Source organism: Pieris rapae, chromosome 3 (assembly GCF_905147795.1).
Source record: "Pieris rapae chromosome 3, ilPieRapa1.1, whole genome shotgun sequence".
NCBI classification, from domain to species: domain Eukaryota; kingdom Metazoa; phylum Arthropoda; class Insecta; order Lepidoptera; family Pieridae; genus Pieris; species Pieris rapae.
This window is the reverse complement of record NC_059511.1, coordinates 4,432,124-4,451,655: the sequence shown is the minus strand read 5'-3', so window position 1 is coordinate 4,451,655 and position 19,532 is coordinate 4,432,124. Positions and strand designations below refer to the sequence as shown.

General features: G+C 33.1%; 1 protein-coding gene across 3 annotated transcripts; it reads right to left on the bottom strand.

The window, feature by feature from the left end:
- Positions 1–745: 745 nt before the first annotated feature.
- On the bottom strand, positions 746–18,873 carry LOC110997057 (ceramide synthase 5). 3 transcript variants are annotated; one of them, XM_022265010.2, is made up of 9 exons: positions 18,493–18,873; positions 17,851–17,971; positions 17,272–17,292; positions 5,156–5,377; positions 4,413–4,634; positions 3,883–4,001; positions 2,796–2,940; positions 1,623–1,714; positions 746–1,214 (listed from the first exon to the last, which is right to left on the bottom strand). In XM_022265010.2, exons 1-9 carry the CDS (start codon positions 18,669–18,671, stop codon positions 1,205–1,207), a joined length of 1,131 nt encoding a protein of 376 aa, XP_022120702.2. In that variant the 5' UTR covers positions 18,672–18,873; the 3' UTR covers positions 746–1,204. The 3 variants fall into 3 exon arrangements, with proteins under 3 accessions (XP_022120702.2, XP_022120703.2, XP_022120704.2); XM_022265011.2 differs by having other exon boundaries at positions 17,272–17,289; XM_022265012.2 differs by lacking the exon at positions 17,272–17,292 and having other exon boundaries at positions 18,493–18,872.
- Between the last annotated feature and the right edge of the window lie 659 nt (positions 18,874–19,532).

Here is a 19,532-nt window from a genome sequence, read left to right as displayed (position 1 = left end):
AATGGTTAATAAGTTCCTTATAAAATATTGTTAATATTCATACGATATTTGAAATATCGTTATAATTAATCAATAGTAAATCAATTAATTAATTAAATAGTAAAAAAAATATAAAAATAAATTATCTGGCAAAATATGAGCCTGTGTAGCGAAAGAAGTCATTCAACCAATTTTGGAAACGTAATAAACTAAACGCGGAAACCAACAATATTTTTTTTCATTGTATTTATATTACATATTTGGTAATATCAACAACTGTCAAACTGCGAATAATTCAATTTATATTTACTAGTATGCGTAAACTGCATTTTCCTATATAAAAAACGTTTGACTTTTTATATTTAAATCCATATCCACCTGATTAACATAATCAGTCAACATGATTAATATAATAATACACACAAACTATATAAAAAAATGCTATACAACTATACAGAGTTATATAGTTACTCAAATAATGATAACAATATGACGGCCGTGAAAGAAAGTCAATTGGAAAAAAAAATTAAATCAATTAAGAATTTTAGATAAAGCTACATGATATACTGTTAACAAGGTAGACCGTCATTTTTATCTGTAACAAAAGACGCCTTAATTTACGCCTCCTCATTAACAATGTAAAATGAGGAATATTAATTTTTATAAAAGGTCTAAATAATATTAGTGTTATTTTTATTGATTTTAACATGTACTGAATGGTGTATATATATATATACACATTGGAAAAACACTAAAAAAACAAAATAAAAAGCAAATGAATAAATTTAAGTCACCTTAAACTATTACAACGTAAATAATAAGTAATACATAAATTTGCTTTTTATCATTTATACATAGCCTGTTTCTTTGGTTTCTTTCATCATTTCAACCTTTGAGGCATGCCCATGAATAATTGAAATCACTCTTTGTAACACTTAAAATATTGCCATTTAAGCAATGCCAATACGCTTAAAAAAGAAGTATCACTTGTATCTGGTCCCAGATATAAATGCTGCTTATGATATAATATTTGGCAATTATTAATTAATCTCGATTTGTTCGGCAAAAATTAAGCTTATACATAAAAAACAATATAATCTTAACCAAAAGAAAAATTTGCAGCCTCTTCAATAAGTTAGTAAGCAAAAAATGTATCCATATCCTAAAATAAGTAATACAACAATAACAACAGATTCGTTACAAGTATTTGTGCACATCCTGTAGTTTACTTGTCTCTGAAAAAAAAAAAGGATACCTTTAGATTTTTATAGAAACATCCCTAAGTAATTTCCTTTACTTTTAATTAACCAATAATATTAAATTTATATCGAAGTCTAGAGTGAAATTGTATAAGAAGTTATAAAACTTCAGGGATTTAGCGCTGAGTATGACTTTTCTATGTCAAAAACGTAATTCATTTTGACGTACGAGAGTCATTCTTCGCGCTGAGAATCATAGCCAAAATGTGAAATATGTATAATCTATGTTTACTATTTAACCATACTAAAGTAATACATGTGGCTTTGTTATCTATTAACAATTATATATTTTTTTTTAATTTAAACTTTAAATAAAATTATACTAAACTCACTTAAGCAAAGAGAATATTAAACATATTTTTAAGTACAAAAAATCATATTTACTTCTTATTATTCACCCTATTCGGCGTGCTGTGGTTGGATTGATGTGAACTATCGCTAATGTCTGAACTGGAACTGCGAATATCACCTTCCATCTGAAAGGTAAAGAAATCCTCTTAGTCTTAAATCTTACTTATAAACGCCATATAATTTTAAAATATTAGTTCTCACTGTATAAACCTATAGTATAACTAGCGGATCCGACAGACATTGTCCTGCATGATGACAAGCGATTAGGATATTAAATAAAGTATGAAACTGCAGCGCCATCTGCCGGGCTGATTTGTGAATCTAAACCATCCAGGGTTCCATTCAAATCGCTCCATCCGTTTAAGAGGAGTTCAGTGACATACACATATACAGTAGAATATGTAAGCTATCATATCTTTTAAGTTAGATCAAACTGCACACAGTGGGCAAATTTAATTTAAATCAGTTTAGTAAATTAGGAGTAAATAGCGGACAAACAATGTGATAGGTAATTTATATATTTTAAGATTTTACATAAGCTTTTTTCTTGTCGTCAATTTTAAGGGAATCTCTAGCATAGTGCTTGCTTAAAGCCAAGTCTCAACAACTTATTACTTAAACAGTCCCGTGTAAACGGTACAAACGGTAAACATTTTCTTTCAGTTAAGTTGGCTCGGCTTTGGCAAATCCATCCTAAATTTTCAAGTGCTAGACAAAATTAAGATTAAGATGTGAGTGTCACTTAGTATATGTCTATTAATTTATGCATACACATTGTTTTAGAACTTATAAATAAATAAATTTAGTCTACATATTATTACTATATTTTTAATATTAATATAAACTAGACAAATTAAAACTATAACCCTTTTATTAACTTAACTTATTTCCTCTTTTATCTCTTTCTGTCGATTTCTATTTGTGATGATAAGGACTAAGGAGCCGATGAGCACTTTAGTTCAAACAGTGTAATTAGTTTGATATACTTTTTAGGAATATGAAAGTCGGGTTCTTTAATAATATATTCAAGTATATTTGTTGGTAACAATGTTGTTATTATTAAAATGTATTTCTCAAGTGAATTATCCTATACTACTCTATATAAGCCCGATAGCAATATAAAATAGACAAGTTTAAATTTGTTTTTTTTAATATTAAAAATAAAATTACGTAACACAAAGCTAAAAAAGGTATTGAAAACCTTACCTTGCCAGCATTGATAGCTTTGTAGGCAACTTGCAGAATCAGCCAAGTCCATACCATATGTAGACAAAGCAACAGGCATAGTAGAGAGTTGAAGATATAGTACGCTGCAAACATCGGTAGAAGCATGGGAGCGCGGATTGATGTACTGAAATTTTAGTATCGTCTTTTAATGATTGTAGTCATAGTAAAAATAACATTTGATAAATATATAGCCATTTTTTCCTGTAAATCTTTAATATTATTCATTATTACTCGTTAATTAGTTTTAATATAAGTATAAGTCAGAATGTAAGGAGGTCCTGGTCCTGGGGTTGATAGCCTAAAAAAACAGCAGCTAACCTCTAAGGTTAGATTAGGTCCCAGAGTCCAACTCAGATTTCTTTATCTGTTTCGTGATCATATTCTGTATTTTAGTTAACAGGCAACTAGGTAAGGTCTTTAGTGCCCGACACACGTCTTCTTTATTCAATTGTACACAATAGCCACATCCACACTGGACGATCCAAAATGGATCGGCGATCCTACGATCCTCGATCCAAGATGCGTGGAGCCTGGACGCCTACTAGTCTAGTCGCCGAGCATCTTCTCTTACACCTATTTGTGTAATCGGTATCATTAGGATCCCATAAATATTTATTCTCCCTATAAAGGGATAGTAAAAGTACTATATATTAATATAAATTTATTTTGTTTTTTATAAAACTTCTGCACTTCTTGCACCCATATTTTTTTTTTATTTATTTCTTTTCTTACTAGGGTTGCCTGGAAGAGATCGCTTGTTAGCGATAAGGCCGCCCGTTGCATCCCTTGTAATTTATATATATTGTGTTATTTGTATTTCTTTAGCAACGAAGTGTAAATAAATAAAAGAATATATTATTCATTATTTTATAATTAACGGTGGATCGCACGATTCAAAAACTCAACCGTCCACACCTCGCGCGCCAAGCGATTCAGACCCCTTTGAGCGTGAACAAAAAACCGACAACAAATGGAACGCACGCGATGTGGCGCGCGGTCGGAACTCTGAGCGCGATGGATCGTTCGGTGTGGATGCGGCTATTTATATTATGATTTTAATACACACCTCCAAATAATGTAGAACGGATAGATACCAAGCCTGGTGACAATCCAGAGGACGGTGAAGATCGTAAATATGACGTCGCAAAACTTTTGATAGTTTGCATATTTAGCTGCTTTAGCTGCCTGAAATTTTAATAAAATCTAAATTAACTAAAATATATAGAGGAAAGTTTAGTTTAATAGTGTTTTTTCCTAGAAGTACACTATGAACTAGTTTTATAGATTTAAATTTTGTAACTTAATGTTGCTGTCCGGTTAATTCGGTTATAAAATATGTGTTTATTTTATTTCAAAAAGTTTGCTTTCTGTTAAAAATAATTTTTTTTTAGAATTTAGCCTTGGATACGTAAAAATTTTTTTAGAATATTTCTGATGAGTTCAATATATTGCTCAACAACAAATATTAGGTATATACGTAGCTATTTTGACATAAATATAATAGATCAAACACAAATAATTTAATAACGGATATAATTAAGGAAATTCCGGCCAGTATTTCCTCAATAATGTGATTACAATATTTTGCGCCAATACCTCTAAAAATATATCAGCACAGTCGTGCAATAGCAGGACCAGCGTGCCAATACGGTGAAGGTTGCAGACCCAGGAGAAGGAGAGCAGAGCGATAGTGGCCAAGTGATGCACAAACATCTGCCAGAAATCTTTCCGACGCACGTCCCAGAACTGGGAGAACGTCAGCGACCAATAGAACGCTGACGATATCATATAGTACCACCAGATATCGCTTGTCACACCCTGAAAATCATTAAATAAAGAATAACATTACTGTAAATCAGTCGAAGGAGCCCATTGCTCCACGATAACAATAACTTAGTATTAATTTACAACGATGTACATCAATCTATATCTACCATAAGAAAGTTAAGTCAAGATGAACTCTCATTATAGTTAACTGTAAAGACTTTACAAAGTCTAAGTTACAGCTTTTCTTTGTGAGTATAAATAACTCAGCATTTCATTAAAACCGTGTAAAAATTATCTGTGGGGGTCGGGAACTCACGGTACCCGATAAACACAATAATGTTTAATAAAAGAAGGCCATTCGTCACAAAGTTTGTTCAGTTTTATCAAAATATTTTTTGAACCATTAACAATTGGTTAATTAGTTAATATATATTAAATACCGATCATGTTGATAATAAGTGCTATTGCGAAAACGTTTTCAAAAATAATACTTCTGTACAATTTCTAGGAATAATCCTTACAATTATTCTTATACGCTTAATTATACGTTAACAACTTTAAAACCAACTGACCTGATGTGGATATCCAATATAACACTGATCTATATCCCACAACCATTCCTTATCCCAGAGGATAAAGACCCCATAAGAAAAGTTGTAGAGGTAGAAGGTACACCTCCACGCATTTTCGCAAAACTTGACGAGTGTCGATGGTTTGTCCTGACTTCTTCGCAGACGCCACCACCTCTCCACCTGACGCTCTGTCATATCTAGCTGCTTCGCTAGTGCACATATCTGCGGAAGACATTGTACTCTGTGGCAAAATTGATTGTATCTGTTTTTATAAAATTGAATGATGGATAACAGTATATTTATACAATTTAAAATGCATATTGTATATAAAATAAAAAGCAAAAAGGCAAATAAGCAAGTTTTTAAAGTGAAGTTTACGAATACCGCATTTATTATAATTTACAATTGTGTTGATGTTTATTATTTTATATACTTTTCATTTTACACTTGTTTAATGCCATTTTCCAGACCACAGGGTTTTTTTAAAGCTAGTAGGAGTTTATAACCGAGGCTGTATAGTTTAGTTAGAAAAAGTGTAGTTAGCTGCAATATACAAGTCGTTATTACAAAAATATATTGCTAGTAAAGAAATCTTTCAATCACAAGACTGATATACCTTATCTCAAAAATCGTTCAAGGTCCACACGTGTTGCATGGAGTTATAATTGGGCCAAACGATTAGCTTATCAGCATAGGCCGATTATCGCTTTACATTCTATAAAGATATGAAATTGCAAATGATTAAAAGAAGAAAAAATTAAGAATTTTGTTTCGAGAAAAGGAGTTAGTTCAATTCTCAGATGTTATGTTCTAAAATGTTGAATATAAGATTAGATACAAATCTTATTTAAAATACCATAGTGATAGTATCGAAGTGGCGTAACCAACTCGATTTTAAAAGCTAATGTTCATACACATAAGGAAATGTATCTCCCAAATTATCTGTATATATATATAATAGCGAAATGGATTTACAACATATAATTTACGACAGCAAAAATATATAATAAGATCCTTTTAATACTTTGTCTAAAAAAAGTGCTTTGAAAAATCTAGCTATACATATCAGTTGTCAATTCTCAGTATTTTCGAAGCCTGTATGTTAACAAGACATTGTATATAACTCCCAAAAACTTAAGGTTTTTTCTTTATGTACCATAAATTCCCTAAATTATTGAAAGATGAATCCAACGCAAAATCGCAACATTGTTTTTGGGCGCGGTAAATTGTGTGCTTACGAAAGTAGGTCGAAAGTCAAGGTATGTTTGTCATAATTGGTTGTAGACGGGCATTGTGTTCAACGCCGATTTTACAGGTTCCAATAACACTGCTAATTAAAACTAATTTGTTTGCTTAAGTATTTCTAACGTTCAATGTATGCAGAGTATTATTGAACAGACTACGTTGTTCAATATTCATTTTTATTCTAACTAGTTCGACCCAATCGAAAGAGGCCTCGAATGCGAATTCCATTCATTTTGAAATTCTAAAGCTAAATAAAAAACTTTGGTTGTCTATACGTAAAAGATTCTCTATGACCACGCCAAAGCACTCAACACATTGTAAATGAATGAATTAAATTCGCATTTATATACATACATACAAAAATATTTACCCGTGTAACCATAACCGTGGAGGATCCGATATTATTCAATACCATTTCATTTATTTATAAGATGTCATTAACTTGCTGCTTATAAAGAAATTGGAGATTAAAGAAAACTAAGAATCGTGAAATATTCGATTTGAGTCGGCCGCCAGAGACCTGCGGTCTCTATCACCTAATCGCCTATAATTTATGTATTTAAATATTTATACCTAAATAAATTTTAATCCCTTCTTGATACGTTCCACTACAAAGCGCATTTTAAGACACTTATTGCTGCCTACCTCTTTATGGAACCAGCTGCCATTCTAGGTATTTCTGAGCCGTTGCGACATAGATGCCTTCATGAAAAGAGCGTACCGTAAGGACCATTACGTGCCGTAGGGCGGCATTGAGCACTTAATTCTAAACAATGTGCATGCTCATTCGCCTCTTGTTTAAACAACCGGCAGGGTTTAGTTTTGAAATTAAGTCAACAGAAAACTTACATTTGCTGTCGATGTCCTTCATATATTTTTATATGCACAGTTAATTATTCCAATCGCACCGCTGTAACAGTAACGATAAGTTGACCATCAGGTCGTGGTAACAAAGTGATGTTTGTCACGGTCACCTCCGTGATCTTGATAGAATTGTTATTAATATTATGCGAATCACAACTTGTATTTAAACAAAAAAAGATTCAGCTTTTGAATGTTTTCAGCGTGGACTACATTAATTTAGTTAACTTTACTGCGATATACTATATCGCACTATAATAAATCAGTATGAACATAATAGTGGTATTGCATTTTGGTAGTTTATTTATATGGTTGGTGGCGGACGGAAAGGAGGCTCATCTGATATTAAGTGTCACCGACGATCATAGACGCGCTCGCAAGTGCGTTCACGGCCTTTTAAAAATTAGAACGGTGTATTCTCGAAGGAAACTCAGACCTAAGTTCAAAGATACTTAAGTGGGCAGCTGGGCCAATTATGCAGCATTAGCTTTATGTGTGTTTTTTAATACGCAGGTATAATCAGCCTACTGTGTGTCTTCTTTTTGTGTGTAAGAGATGAGGTGTCCTCTCGATGTTTTCCTGCACCTTGATTGTTTTTCCGTTCTAATATTACTTATATATGTATGTAAAATTTGTATTATTATTTATCTCATACATTTATCGTTTTGCAGTAAATTAGTAAATAAATCTTTATAATTACTAATAATCGTTAAATAACGAAACTCAGATGCACAAAAAACATATTTAGGTCACTGGCCTGTTGTTGCCACTCCAATTGGCTTCTTACATACAATTCGTATACAAAGTCTGTTTCCCATTACAATAAATAGCTTGACGCAAACTGTACTAGCCAAAAATTTTTTCCCAAACCATCGTGTTTGATCCATTATATAGGGTAGGACTTTTTGGAATAAATTCATTAGTAATAATATTTATATCGCCGGCATCCAATGAACTTTGCAACGTATATGTAACGAATAAAATTTACATATCCCATTTGTTATATCTGAGTTTAAGCAAATTGACGTCATAAAATGATTTTTTCGTTGCAATAAACGATGTAAAAAAATTTAATAGACCAGAATTGGCGATCGTAAATCTTATCTTTCATTTAGTACGCCCAGTGTCTAATTTAAACTAAAAAGAGGCCAGGGTTAAGCGTGATCTAATATTTAATGACAAAGATTGTTTGTATGTATTTGAAAATTGATTGGGATTTCTAAAGTATTTTGAAGCTAAGAGAAGCATCTAAACATTTGTCATCAGTCTTTGAATGATTCAGTAGTGTTAATTAAGACAGTAAGAATATATTGTAACCAATTTACCACTACCTATTCTATTTTTTTATTTATCAGTTTAACTTTGAAGAACGTGTTTATGGATAGGAAATTATGGGAAATATGTCCCGCAAGTATTAAATAAAATGCTGTTTTGTTCTTAGTCAAGTCACCTCACTGTTGATAATACACTAAAAGAAATATATGATCTAAATGAAAATCACGCAATAAATAACGTGTAGGAGCTACGTTACTGCAATTTCGAATATTTCTTTATTTTTAGGCAACCCACGCAATCATATTAATCATAAAGTAGTTGCATATAGTAGATATATATCTATTCCAATTACTAGCATACTTCCACCTGCTTAAACAATTAGATTATTATTTATGTCTATAGCTGGAGTAATCCCATGAAAATAGGCTTACAAATTGTGACAAAAGAGATCATCATGCGGCAAGGTAATCAGTTGTGTCGCTTTTTTTGTACAGCGATTTAATCATATATCTAACGCTCCAGCTTTCTGATATGTATATTGAAGTAAAAATTGTAACCGGAGAGCGTCTAATGACTAATGTATTATTAGTATATAAATCAGTTTATCAGAAGCCTAATGATCAATTTATTATTCAAGACATAACTAACTATTAGTAATATGTTCAAATAAACCGATCACTAATTTGATAGCACGTGACTTAATAATTGAAAATCAGCATTTTGTAAATATATATATATATATATATATCCATGGCTCTAATATGTAGCATATCTGATTTGTTCTATCCTAAACAATTGAAGCAATGATCATTACAATCAATACAGTTGACATCACTTGACTGGTAAAGATATTACAATAGGTAATATTTTCGTGGTCATCTTTGACAATTTTTGGTCAAGGAGAATGCAAGGAAGATGTCATAGCTATTCCGGCAATAAAGCATATGTACAGTACGATTAAAATGTGGTATATTGTAGCCTATGTCTACAAATCACATGTAAAAAAAATAAAAATAATAATAGAGTGACAGAGAGTTAGCCAATTCTTGTCTATTCTACTCTCTTGATTTGAGGACTGGCAATAAGTAATAATTTTACTTTAACTTATTTTGTATAGCAGTGCAAAAGTGTAATTAAAACTGAGACAAAAAATGGACAAAGATCGTAGTAGCCATAAATGTAAATAATGGACTCATTTTAGAATGCAATATTATTATATTGTTTTTGCGTTGATGTATCGCTTGGCCTCTTTAAAGCGATAATTTTTACGGCTAACAAGATCTTTGGTGGAGGTAGGAGGCCGTGGTCATCTCGATTTCTGCTAACCTTGATCGATAGACAATGACATTTATTTATAATATTGCATAGATTTAAACGTATTACGTAAACATATTCACGAAAAATTTGATATTTGATAAGAAAAGGATTGGATTTTTGGTGCGAAGTCCCAAAATAGGTACCTTTACCAATGAAGTATGAAGAAAAAAAACTGAAAATTATATAATGTCAAAACCCACGTCAATGAGTCACTATAAAAACCTTAATATGTTAGAAATACCGCAATAATATAAAATGATAAAGTTTTGACTATCCCGCATACTTTATTATAGAGCGTTAATCTTTCTCTGTTATAATTTTGAATGGGATTTAACAAACGTATCTTTTCATATATCGTCATCGTTATGATTTAATGAATTACAATATAGGGGTCCCTTCTACATTTTTAAATTAAATCAATAAATATAGATTTATTACTGAATAGCCTTGACAGAAGAATGTGAGTTCTATGGGCGTTAAATAATGACAACGACAAAAGAGTCGGAAGAAATTCACGATTTGTATAACTCATTAATTTGTGCAATATGTATAATTAATGAACAGTATAATGTAATGAATTTATGATAACTTATTATTATTTTACAATTTGATTATGCTTAAAATTATTATTTATAATTTAGAGTATAGATTATTTGATGATTGTATTTGTTAAATATGTTTTACTCGATGTAAGTAAGTCGATTGACTCGATACCAACATTCACGAACAAAATGACGAGTCGTCTTGAGACGATCAAAAAGAAGCGGGGGTCAGTCGGACCGATCCGCTTGACCAAGACGGACGTTAAATTGTAAGCTGTGTGGTTGTTTAAGGATAAGAAGTGTTGGAAATATACTTAGTTATTGTTGTAACAAAGCAGGCGTTTATTATTATACACCGAGAATCGAATAGAGAGAATTCATCGCAATTCAGAAGCGGGACAAGACCCAATCTAAGGCGCGTACAAGTGTTTTATACGACTATTAATGTTATTTCTATAAATGATTAGAAATCGAACGCCCCACGTGCGCTTTGGCTACTAGAGATTATGTACGTCAATCGAGCCATGTGTGCTAATTAGTTATAGGTTATGCGTACCTACAATAGGAAGCCAAGTGTGCTTAGTAGTTAAAGGTTATGTGTGCCTACAATAGGAAGCCAAGTGTGCTTCAGATACTAGAGGCTATGTATGCCTACCGAGCCATGTGTGCTTAGTAGTTAGAGGTTATGTGTGCCTACAATAGGAAGCCAAGTGTGCTTCAGCTACTAGAGGCTATGTATGCCTACCGAGCCATGTGTGCTTAGTCGTCAGAGGTTATGTGTGCCTACAATAGGAAGCCAAGTGTGCTTCAGATACTAGAGGCTATGTATGCCTACCGAGCCATGTGTGCTTAGTAGTTAGAGGTTATGTGTGCCTACAATAGGAAGCCAAGTGTGCTTCAGCTACTAGAGGCTATGTATGCCTACCGAGCCATGTGTGCTTAGTCGTTAGAGGTTATGTGTGCCTACAATAGGAAGCCAAGTGTGCTTCAGCTGCTAGAGGCTATGTATGCCTATCGAGCCATGTGTGCTTAGTCGTTAGAGGTTATGTGTGCCTACAATAGGAAGCCAAGTGTCTTTTAGATACTCGAGGAGCGTGTAGTAAGTTAGAGTAGAGGTCATGTGTACCTAGAAGAAGCAAAACTAAAAAAAAATAAGAAGCTAAGTATGCCTATAAAATGTATCCCTTAGAGCGTGTCAACGTTAACGAAATCATTATTGTAGTTTGTTTTCAGTCAAGGATTAATTTCAAATAAATGAAGTTTATTTCTTTAAATACTTAATTTTGAAATGTTTAAAAAAAACATATATCCTTATAGTTTTAGTACGTCTAGACAATGAATTGATATACTAACATAATAAAATGATATTTTATTTTTGAGGTATGGATATTGATGAAGCGATGACTCCCGAAGGCTCGCCTTCTCGTAATGATGAATTTCAGAGAAAGCGTTCACGGTCTTCCTCCAAGGCAGCAGCTAAGTCTAAGAGAGGCAAAAAGCGATCAAAGAAGAAACGCAAAGAGTCTTCCAGCTCCTCCTCCTCCAACAGTGAGTCACCCCGTAGTTCACGGTGTGCAAGTAAGAGACGATCCAAGGAAAAAGGTAGTTGGTCTACTGAACAGGTACTGGATATATTTAATACCCTTCAAGGGCATAAGTGCAAGATAAGTAATTTAAATAATAATCTTCTCAACAATGTAATACCAGAATTTGATCCGTCAAGTAAAACTCAGAATATCGACTGTTGGGTTAGGAAAGTAAATGAATGTGCTTTAATCTATGAATGGGACGAGAAGCAGACCATACATTTTGCTCTGCAGAAACTGTCTGGCTTGCCAAAGAAGTGGTTCGAAGCCCTTCCTAGCGTTGTTTTCAATTGGTCAGAGTGGCAGGACAAACTTACAAGAGCTTTCCCAAATGAGCAAAATTATGGTCGGCTTCTCGAAGAAATGTTATCTCGCAGTACTCGTAGTAACGAAAGTTTACGTGAGTACTTCTACGATAAGTTAACGTTGTTGAACAGATGTGAAATAAGAGGCAAAAAGGCCGTCGATTGTATTATCCACGGAATACTAGATACTTATGATACATCTATTAGAAGCAGTGCACAGGCACTGACTTGTCGCGAACCGGAAGACTTGTTGAATTTTCTAAGCTCCCAACGTCCTATGTTAGAAAATAAAACATTCAATAGGAAACGTAGCGATAATACGATAGTTTGAACGGGTAACACTGCATCATCCTCAGGCGAAAGTTTGTTAACTTGTTTCAATTGCCGCTCAAAGGGACACCCTTACCTTCGATGCCCTAAACCTCTTACGAAATGTGTAAAATGCCATCAGGTAGGCCACAACAGCGATAATTGTAAACTAGAGCCGTTGATCTTGCGAAATGAGCCTAAACAAATTTTTAACTATATCTACCCTCAGTAACAACAGCGACAAATTTTACAAAACGGTTAAGGTAAACGATGTCTTTAACTGCATTTATTGATTTCGGCAGTGAATGTAGTTTAATCAGGGAATCTGATGCTCAAAGTCTGAATTTAACTAAAAACTCAACGGAGTTGCCAGTAAACAAAGGGTTCGGGAACTCTAAAGAATTTCCAGTATATAGGACCAACGTCGATTTGAAATTAGATGAAGTTGAGGTTAATGTAGAGGTACTGGTGGTTAGCAATCATTTCCTTCAGTCGGCTTTACTTATTGGTCAAAATGTTACTGAACTTCCTTGTGTTACAGTATTTAAGAATAGTCGTCAGTTAACTTTTTACCAGAGCCCTGATATCGATACCATACCAGAGCCGGTAAAATGTTTGAAGTTAAATCTTGATAACGATACCGACATTTCATTATCACGGTTAGTTGAAGCTACCGCATCTGACGCTGACTTCTGTGGAGATATTTATATTGAAGGTTATTGTAATGGTGAGCCTAGGAAAGAGCATTATTTGCACCAGGGAATTTATAGGGTTGTTGATGGAAAGTGCTATTTGCCCGTGACAAATTTATCTGGTCAAAATCTCACATTATCCAAGAAATGCCCTATTGCTAAAGGAACTTGTTTTGTTGAAAAAGATAGTACCTATGTAAATAAAGTAACCAAAAATAATTCGGAATATGAGCCTTTACTAATATCTGACATAAATGTTGGTCCCCAAGTTAACAAAGAGGCATTAGTTAGACTTCATTCGCTTTTACTCAATTATCGAGATTGCTTTGCATTTAATTTAGGAGAAATAGGTTGTATCAGCTCAACTAAAATGAAAATAGACTTATTGGATGACAAACCTGTAGTTTACCGACCGTATAGATTATCCTTTTCGGAAAGAGGTCAGGTTAAGGAGATAATAAATGACTTGTTGCAAAATGATATTATACAAGAGTCTAATTCAAATTATGATATATAATAAGTCCTATTTTATTGGTAAGGAAGAAAACAGGAGAACAGCGCTTATGCGTTGATTATAGGGCTCTCAATAGTAAAACGAGGAAGGATTGTTTCTCTTTGCCGATAATCGATGATCAATTAACTAACCTTAGTGGCAATAGATTCTTTACATCGTTAGATCTGATTTCTGGGTATTATCAGGTGCCGGTGGCGGAAGAGAGTCGTCCATTGACTGCGTTCGTGACGCCAGATGGTCATTATGAATTTAAAAGGATGCCGTTTGGTCTCGCAAATGCTCCAGCTGTATTTCAGAGATCAATGAATACAATGCTGGGTAATAAACGTGATGAGTTAGCGTTGGCTTATTTGGATGACATTCTTGTGCCATCGGTTACCCTGGAGGAGGGATTTGAGAGGTTAGAGAATGTTTTGAAATTGTTACGGCAAAATGGGCTCACTTTAAAATTATCTAAATGCCGATTCTTCAATAATACCCTGGACTATTTAGGCTATGAGATTTCTGCAGAAGGCATACGTCCTAACGAAAGTAAGATTCTAGCTGTTAAAGAGTTTCCTGTTCCTCAGAACGTACATGAAGTCCGTCAGTTTTGGGACTAGCAGGATATTTTAGAAAATTTATCAAAAGTTTCGGTGAGATAGCCAGGCCTCTTACCAACTTACTCAAGAAGGGTAATGTTTTTAAATGGACAGATAAAGAATTTCATTCGTTTAATACCTTAAAAGATAAGTTAATTGACCGACCAGTTTTAGCTCTATACAATGCTAATTTTGAAACTGAGTTGCATACGGATGCAAGTTCTCTAGGCGTGGGTGGGATATTGATGCAATGGCAGCTGGAGTCGCGTGCTCTCAAGCCAATTGCTTACTTTAGCCGGCAAACCACCCCGGAAGAGCGTCACTTGCACTCTTATGAACTCGAGACCCTTGCAATTGTTTGTTCGTTAAAGAAATTTAGGGTATATTTGTTGGGGATTGAGTTCAAAATTGTAACAGACTGTAACGCTATTCGAACTACATTAACGAAACGCGATTTAATACCCCGAATAGCTAGGTGCTGGTTTTTAATAAGTGAGTTCAATTTTAGTATAGAATACCGGCCAGGCATCCGCATGACTCATGTGGACGCACTGAGCCGTAACACAAAATTAAAACCCGAGGTTATCGATAACTCTGCAGTTAGTCTACAGTATCGACACTGATAACTGGCTCTTGACTTTACAAATGTCAGATCCTGAGATATCCCGAATATATAAAATTCTTAAGCCTGAGTGTGATGAAGAAGCTAAAGATATTAAGAGAAACTATTTAATTAAGAACAATAGAGTATATAGGAGAGTTGATGATAAGCTCTGTTTAGTAATTCCTCGCAGTGCTCGATGGCAAATATGTAAATCTAACCACGATGACGCAGGTCATCTAGGAATATCAAAGACTACCGAGAAAATTCAATCTGTTTTCTGGTTTCCTAAGTTACGTAGATTTGTAAAAAAGTATGTTAAGTCTTGTATTAAGTGTGCTTATAATAAGGATAATACGTCTCGACATAAGAATGGTCAGTTGTATCCGATAGAGAAGGTTAACATCCCGTTTCACACCATTCACATTGACCACTTTGGTCCATTTGTCAAAAGCAAGAAAGGCAATGTTTACATTCTCACCATAGTGGATGGATTTACCAAGTATTTGTTTGTAAGAGCTGTTAAGGATACAAAGACTAAAACAACTGTTAAAGTATTACAAAATATTTTTTATGACTTCGGTTTACCATCCCGAATTATATCAGATCGAGGTACTTCTTTTACTTCAGCAGCTTTTAAATATTTTTGTGATACCCATGGTATTAAACATGTTTTGAATGCTGTTGCGTGTCCCAGAGCCAACGGCCAAGCCGAAAGATATAACCAAACGATATTAAATTCACTTGCAAAGTATTCTGACGGTGAGGACGAACGGAACTGGGACATGTGTGTAGGAAAAATTCAGTGGGGAATTAATAATGCACCAAACTCCACCACTCAAAAGACAGCTACGGAAGCATTATTTGGAACCAGATTGAAAGATAGCCTAAGTAATATGTTAGATATAAATAACGAGCCTAATTCAAACCTTACAGAAGTGAGGCAAGAAGTTCGTACAAATTGAGTCTAGTCAAATTAAACAAAAACATAACTGCGATCAAAACAGAGTTCCTGCCCCGACTTATAAAGCCCCTTCAAAATAGCAAAAGTTTTGGGCAATGATAGGTATAAAATTGTCGAAATACCTGGCTTTAGTAAACGCAAAAATAAATTCGATAGTGTGGTTGCGGTAGACAGGATTTGCCCGTGGATCAATATAAATGTGTCCGAACATAATGATAATTTAGATGCAGTAGCTAGCACCAGTAGTACGTCTGATAGCGAAAGTAACAAAAGTGACAAATAAACTATCACACAATCAATCTGAATCCAAATAATAGCCGAATGTAATGATTGTAATAATGATGTAAATGTAATGAATTTATGATAAAACCAAATGTATAGATAGGTTACAATTAGTTCACATGAAACTAAAATATTTTGTTAGTGTAAGTTATTTGAATTTATAAAACCTTCCCATGATTATATACCGTGCGTCAGGAGATCGCACGTAGTCGGACGGCCGAATGTAATGAATTTATGATAACTTATTATTATTTTACAATTTGATTATGCTTAAAATTATTATTTATAATTTAGAGTATAGATTATTTGATGATTGTATTTGTTAAATATGTTTTACTCGATGTAAGTAAGTCGATTGACTCGATACCAACATTCACGAACAAAATGACGAGTCGTCTTGAGACGATCAAAAAGAAGCGGGGGTCAGTCGGACCGATCCGCTTGACCAAGACGGACGTTAAATTGTAAGCTGTGTGGTTGTTTAAGGATAAGAAGTGTTGGAAATATACTTAGTTATTGTTGTAACAAAGCAGGCGTTTATTATTATACACCGAGAATCGAATAGAGAGAATTCATCGCAATAAGTTCCATGAGATAAGAGCTTTGCTGGCGTGCGCCGCGTATGTAAACGAATGGATGTACTATGCTCTACTAGCAGTGCGTAGCCAGGGCCGGTTGGTAGTAATTAACTGTTAAGCGAATGATAAGTATGTAAAGGAAAATGTTACTAGTTATTCTACAATCATATAAATATGTACAGGCAATACAAATCGAATATGGCGATATAATAAAAGACGATATAAATATCGACGTCTTTATAAATAGGTATACAAATCGCTAGTAAAACACTAGTTCTTAATTCTTATCCAATATTAAATTATACGGTATGCTAGTTGCATACTTCCAAATTTATACTCAGCCTCTAAATATAATTAAGGGACTTCAGCAACAAACAAACAAAAATTGCACTTACACAGCATAAGCATAAACTGTTGAAAAATTAAGAAAATAATTATTTAGAAGTATGGATCATGCAAATTACCTGTTCCCTGCTGAAAAACTGCTGGAAAGAAAGGAAGCCACAGTTAGAAGTTAAATAAGCCACAACAAACACCACAAACCACCAAAGTTATTTTCAAAAACTTTTTTTTTTTGAAAACAACTATGTAGAAGAAAGTAAACATAAGTAAAACTTATGTAGGAAATATAAATATTGATTTTTTGAATTTGAATAATTTTAATAACCAGTGGTAACCACCAGCCCTTATTAAAATATAATAATAAATAAATAAATTTATTTTATATATTAAAACATCAGAATATTTTAACCGCTCTGTCAATATTATAGAAATAAGATTAGTTTATGTAATGTGTGTATGACACATCAACCTTTAACCAAAAAAAAATTACCAACCGATAATGAAAATCAGACCATAAAAACAGTGAAAAAAAATAAACTCTGTTATAGACAGTTGTAAGGTTTTATTTTAAATATGGTCTCTTTTTTAAGTATATAACTAAACTGCTTACCCATATTTTAAACAATTTATGTATTACTTAACCCTTTAGAATTAAAAAGAGATTAAATCTAAGATTAAAACACAATTGATAATGCTCTAACCTGCTTATGTTTAATTTTAGAACATTCCTGATATGCTGCTTCTAGTTTAGGGATAATTGGAGCCTTTTTTGATCTTGTGTTCTTAATACCTAATGATTTGCCAAATGGTGCAAACCAATAGCTGCAACAAATATATTCTCCATTATTAATGTGTGATTTATATTGATTGATTATCATTACTCTTATAAATTTAAAAGAATTAAACCTCAAATGAAACAGTAACCCATAATTCAAGGTAAGACATAAAATACTAAAAAAGGATAGCTGATATTTTGGGGTATAATTTAGAATCAACTCTTAGTGTAAAGTATGACTCCTATAAAACTTAGCCAAATGATTCAACTCTGATTGTCTTAGTCTGTTTTACTTATTTTCCTTAATAACATACAATAATATATTTTAATTTAATATCTTAAATTAATTTATACCATAATTTAATTAATATTAATAATATACAATAAATTTCTAAATGTAAATCAAACTTTTGGAGTACCACTTAATCTCTTATGTGTAATAAACTGAATTATATTTTACTATAAGATAACTTATCACTAATAATTAATCTATAATTGATAAAAAATATGAGTCACAGACAAACGGTTACATATAGACGACATAGTTACGATAAATATTTGGCCTTACTTTTCTATGAGGTGCCGCAGTGCGATAAGCACAAAAGCTAAAGGTATAGGGTACAGAAGATGCCTGTGGTCATTATAAACCACAACCTTATCGGGCCCTGGAGTAATATCTTCCCAAGAAGTATTTGGCGGCAGCCAAACATCTTCATTCCAAAATTTATCTAATAAAAACCGCAACATTATCACTACTACTTGAAAAATAACTTAATTACTAAACGACTGACACTTCACTGTTACATATATAATAAATTAAAAAAGCTTTCAGTAATTATTGTATATCACTAAATAAAAATAATTAGTATATACAGAATACCAACTGACGATTTAGAAACAAGCAACGGCATTACGAGCCTTACATCGACTAATATACTAACTATTTATACAATGTATAATATATATATAGGTTATAAGCACAATATTATAGCATGAAGTTTATCAGACCACAGATATCTATTAGATTCCATCAGGCGGCGCGCTGTACAACATGACGTTTGGGAATTGACAGCAGACAGTAGACACCCTGTCGAACATAGACCAAGGTCTTGAGAGAAAATGGCTTTTGCATGGCAAAGACAATGACGCTTTGTCACGTGACCGTTTTAGTCCAATTCATTTTACAGTATATTTATTTTTAATAAGGAAGCATTAATAACTTCCTCCTCCCTCTTTTTATTTTTAATACAACGATTACCAAATGATTCTTAAATACAACATTCATCTTACTATAATATCCTGGGCTTGACACAAAGTCACTTTGCGTCGCGCATGACTCGCTAACGCCATACGCATTTGTATGGAAAGGATAAAAAGGATAACTAACTGACAAAGGATAATTTGATTCTATTCTAATACTTTGACCTACTAAAAGAAAAAAATGTATTTTATTAGTTTTGAGTGAAACCAAGAATAGCTTAAATTGATTATCTATTCACGTTTTTCTTAAATCAGGTATTAACATTCTAATAAAGCATAGCCGAATATTTCAATATAAGGAATTGGCAGAATAAATTGCCAATGTCGTAGAAATATGTATAATGTTTT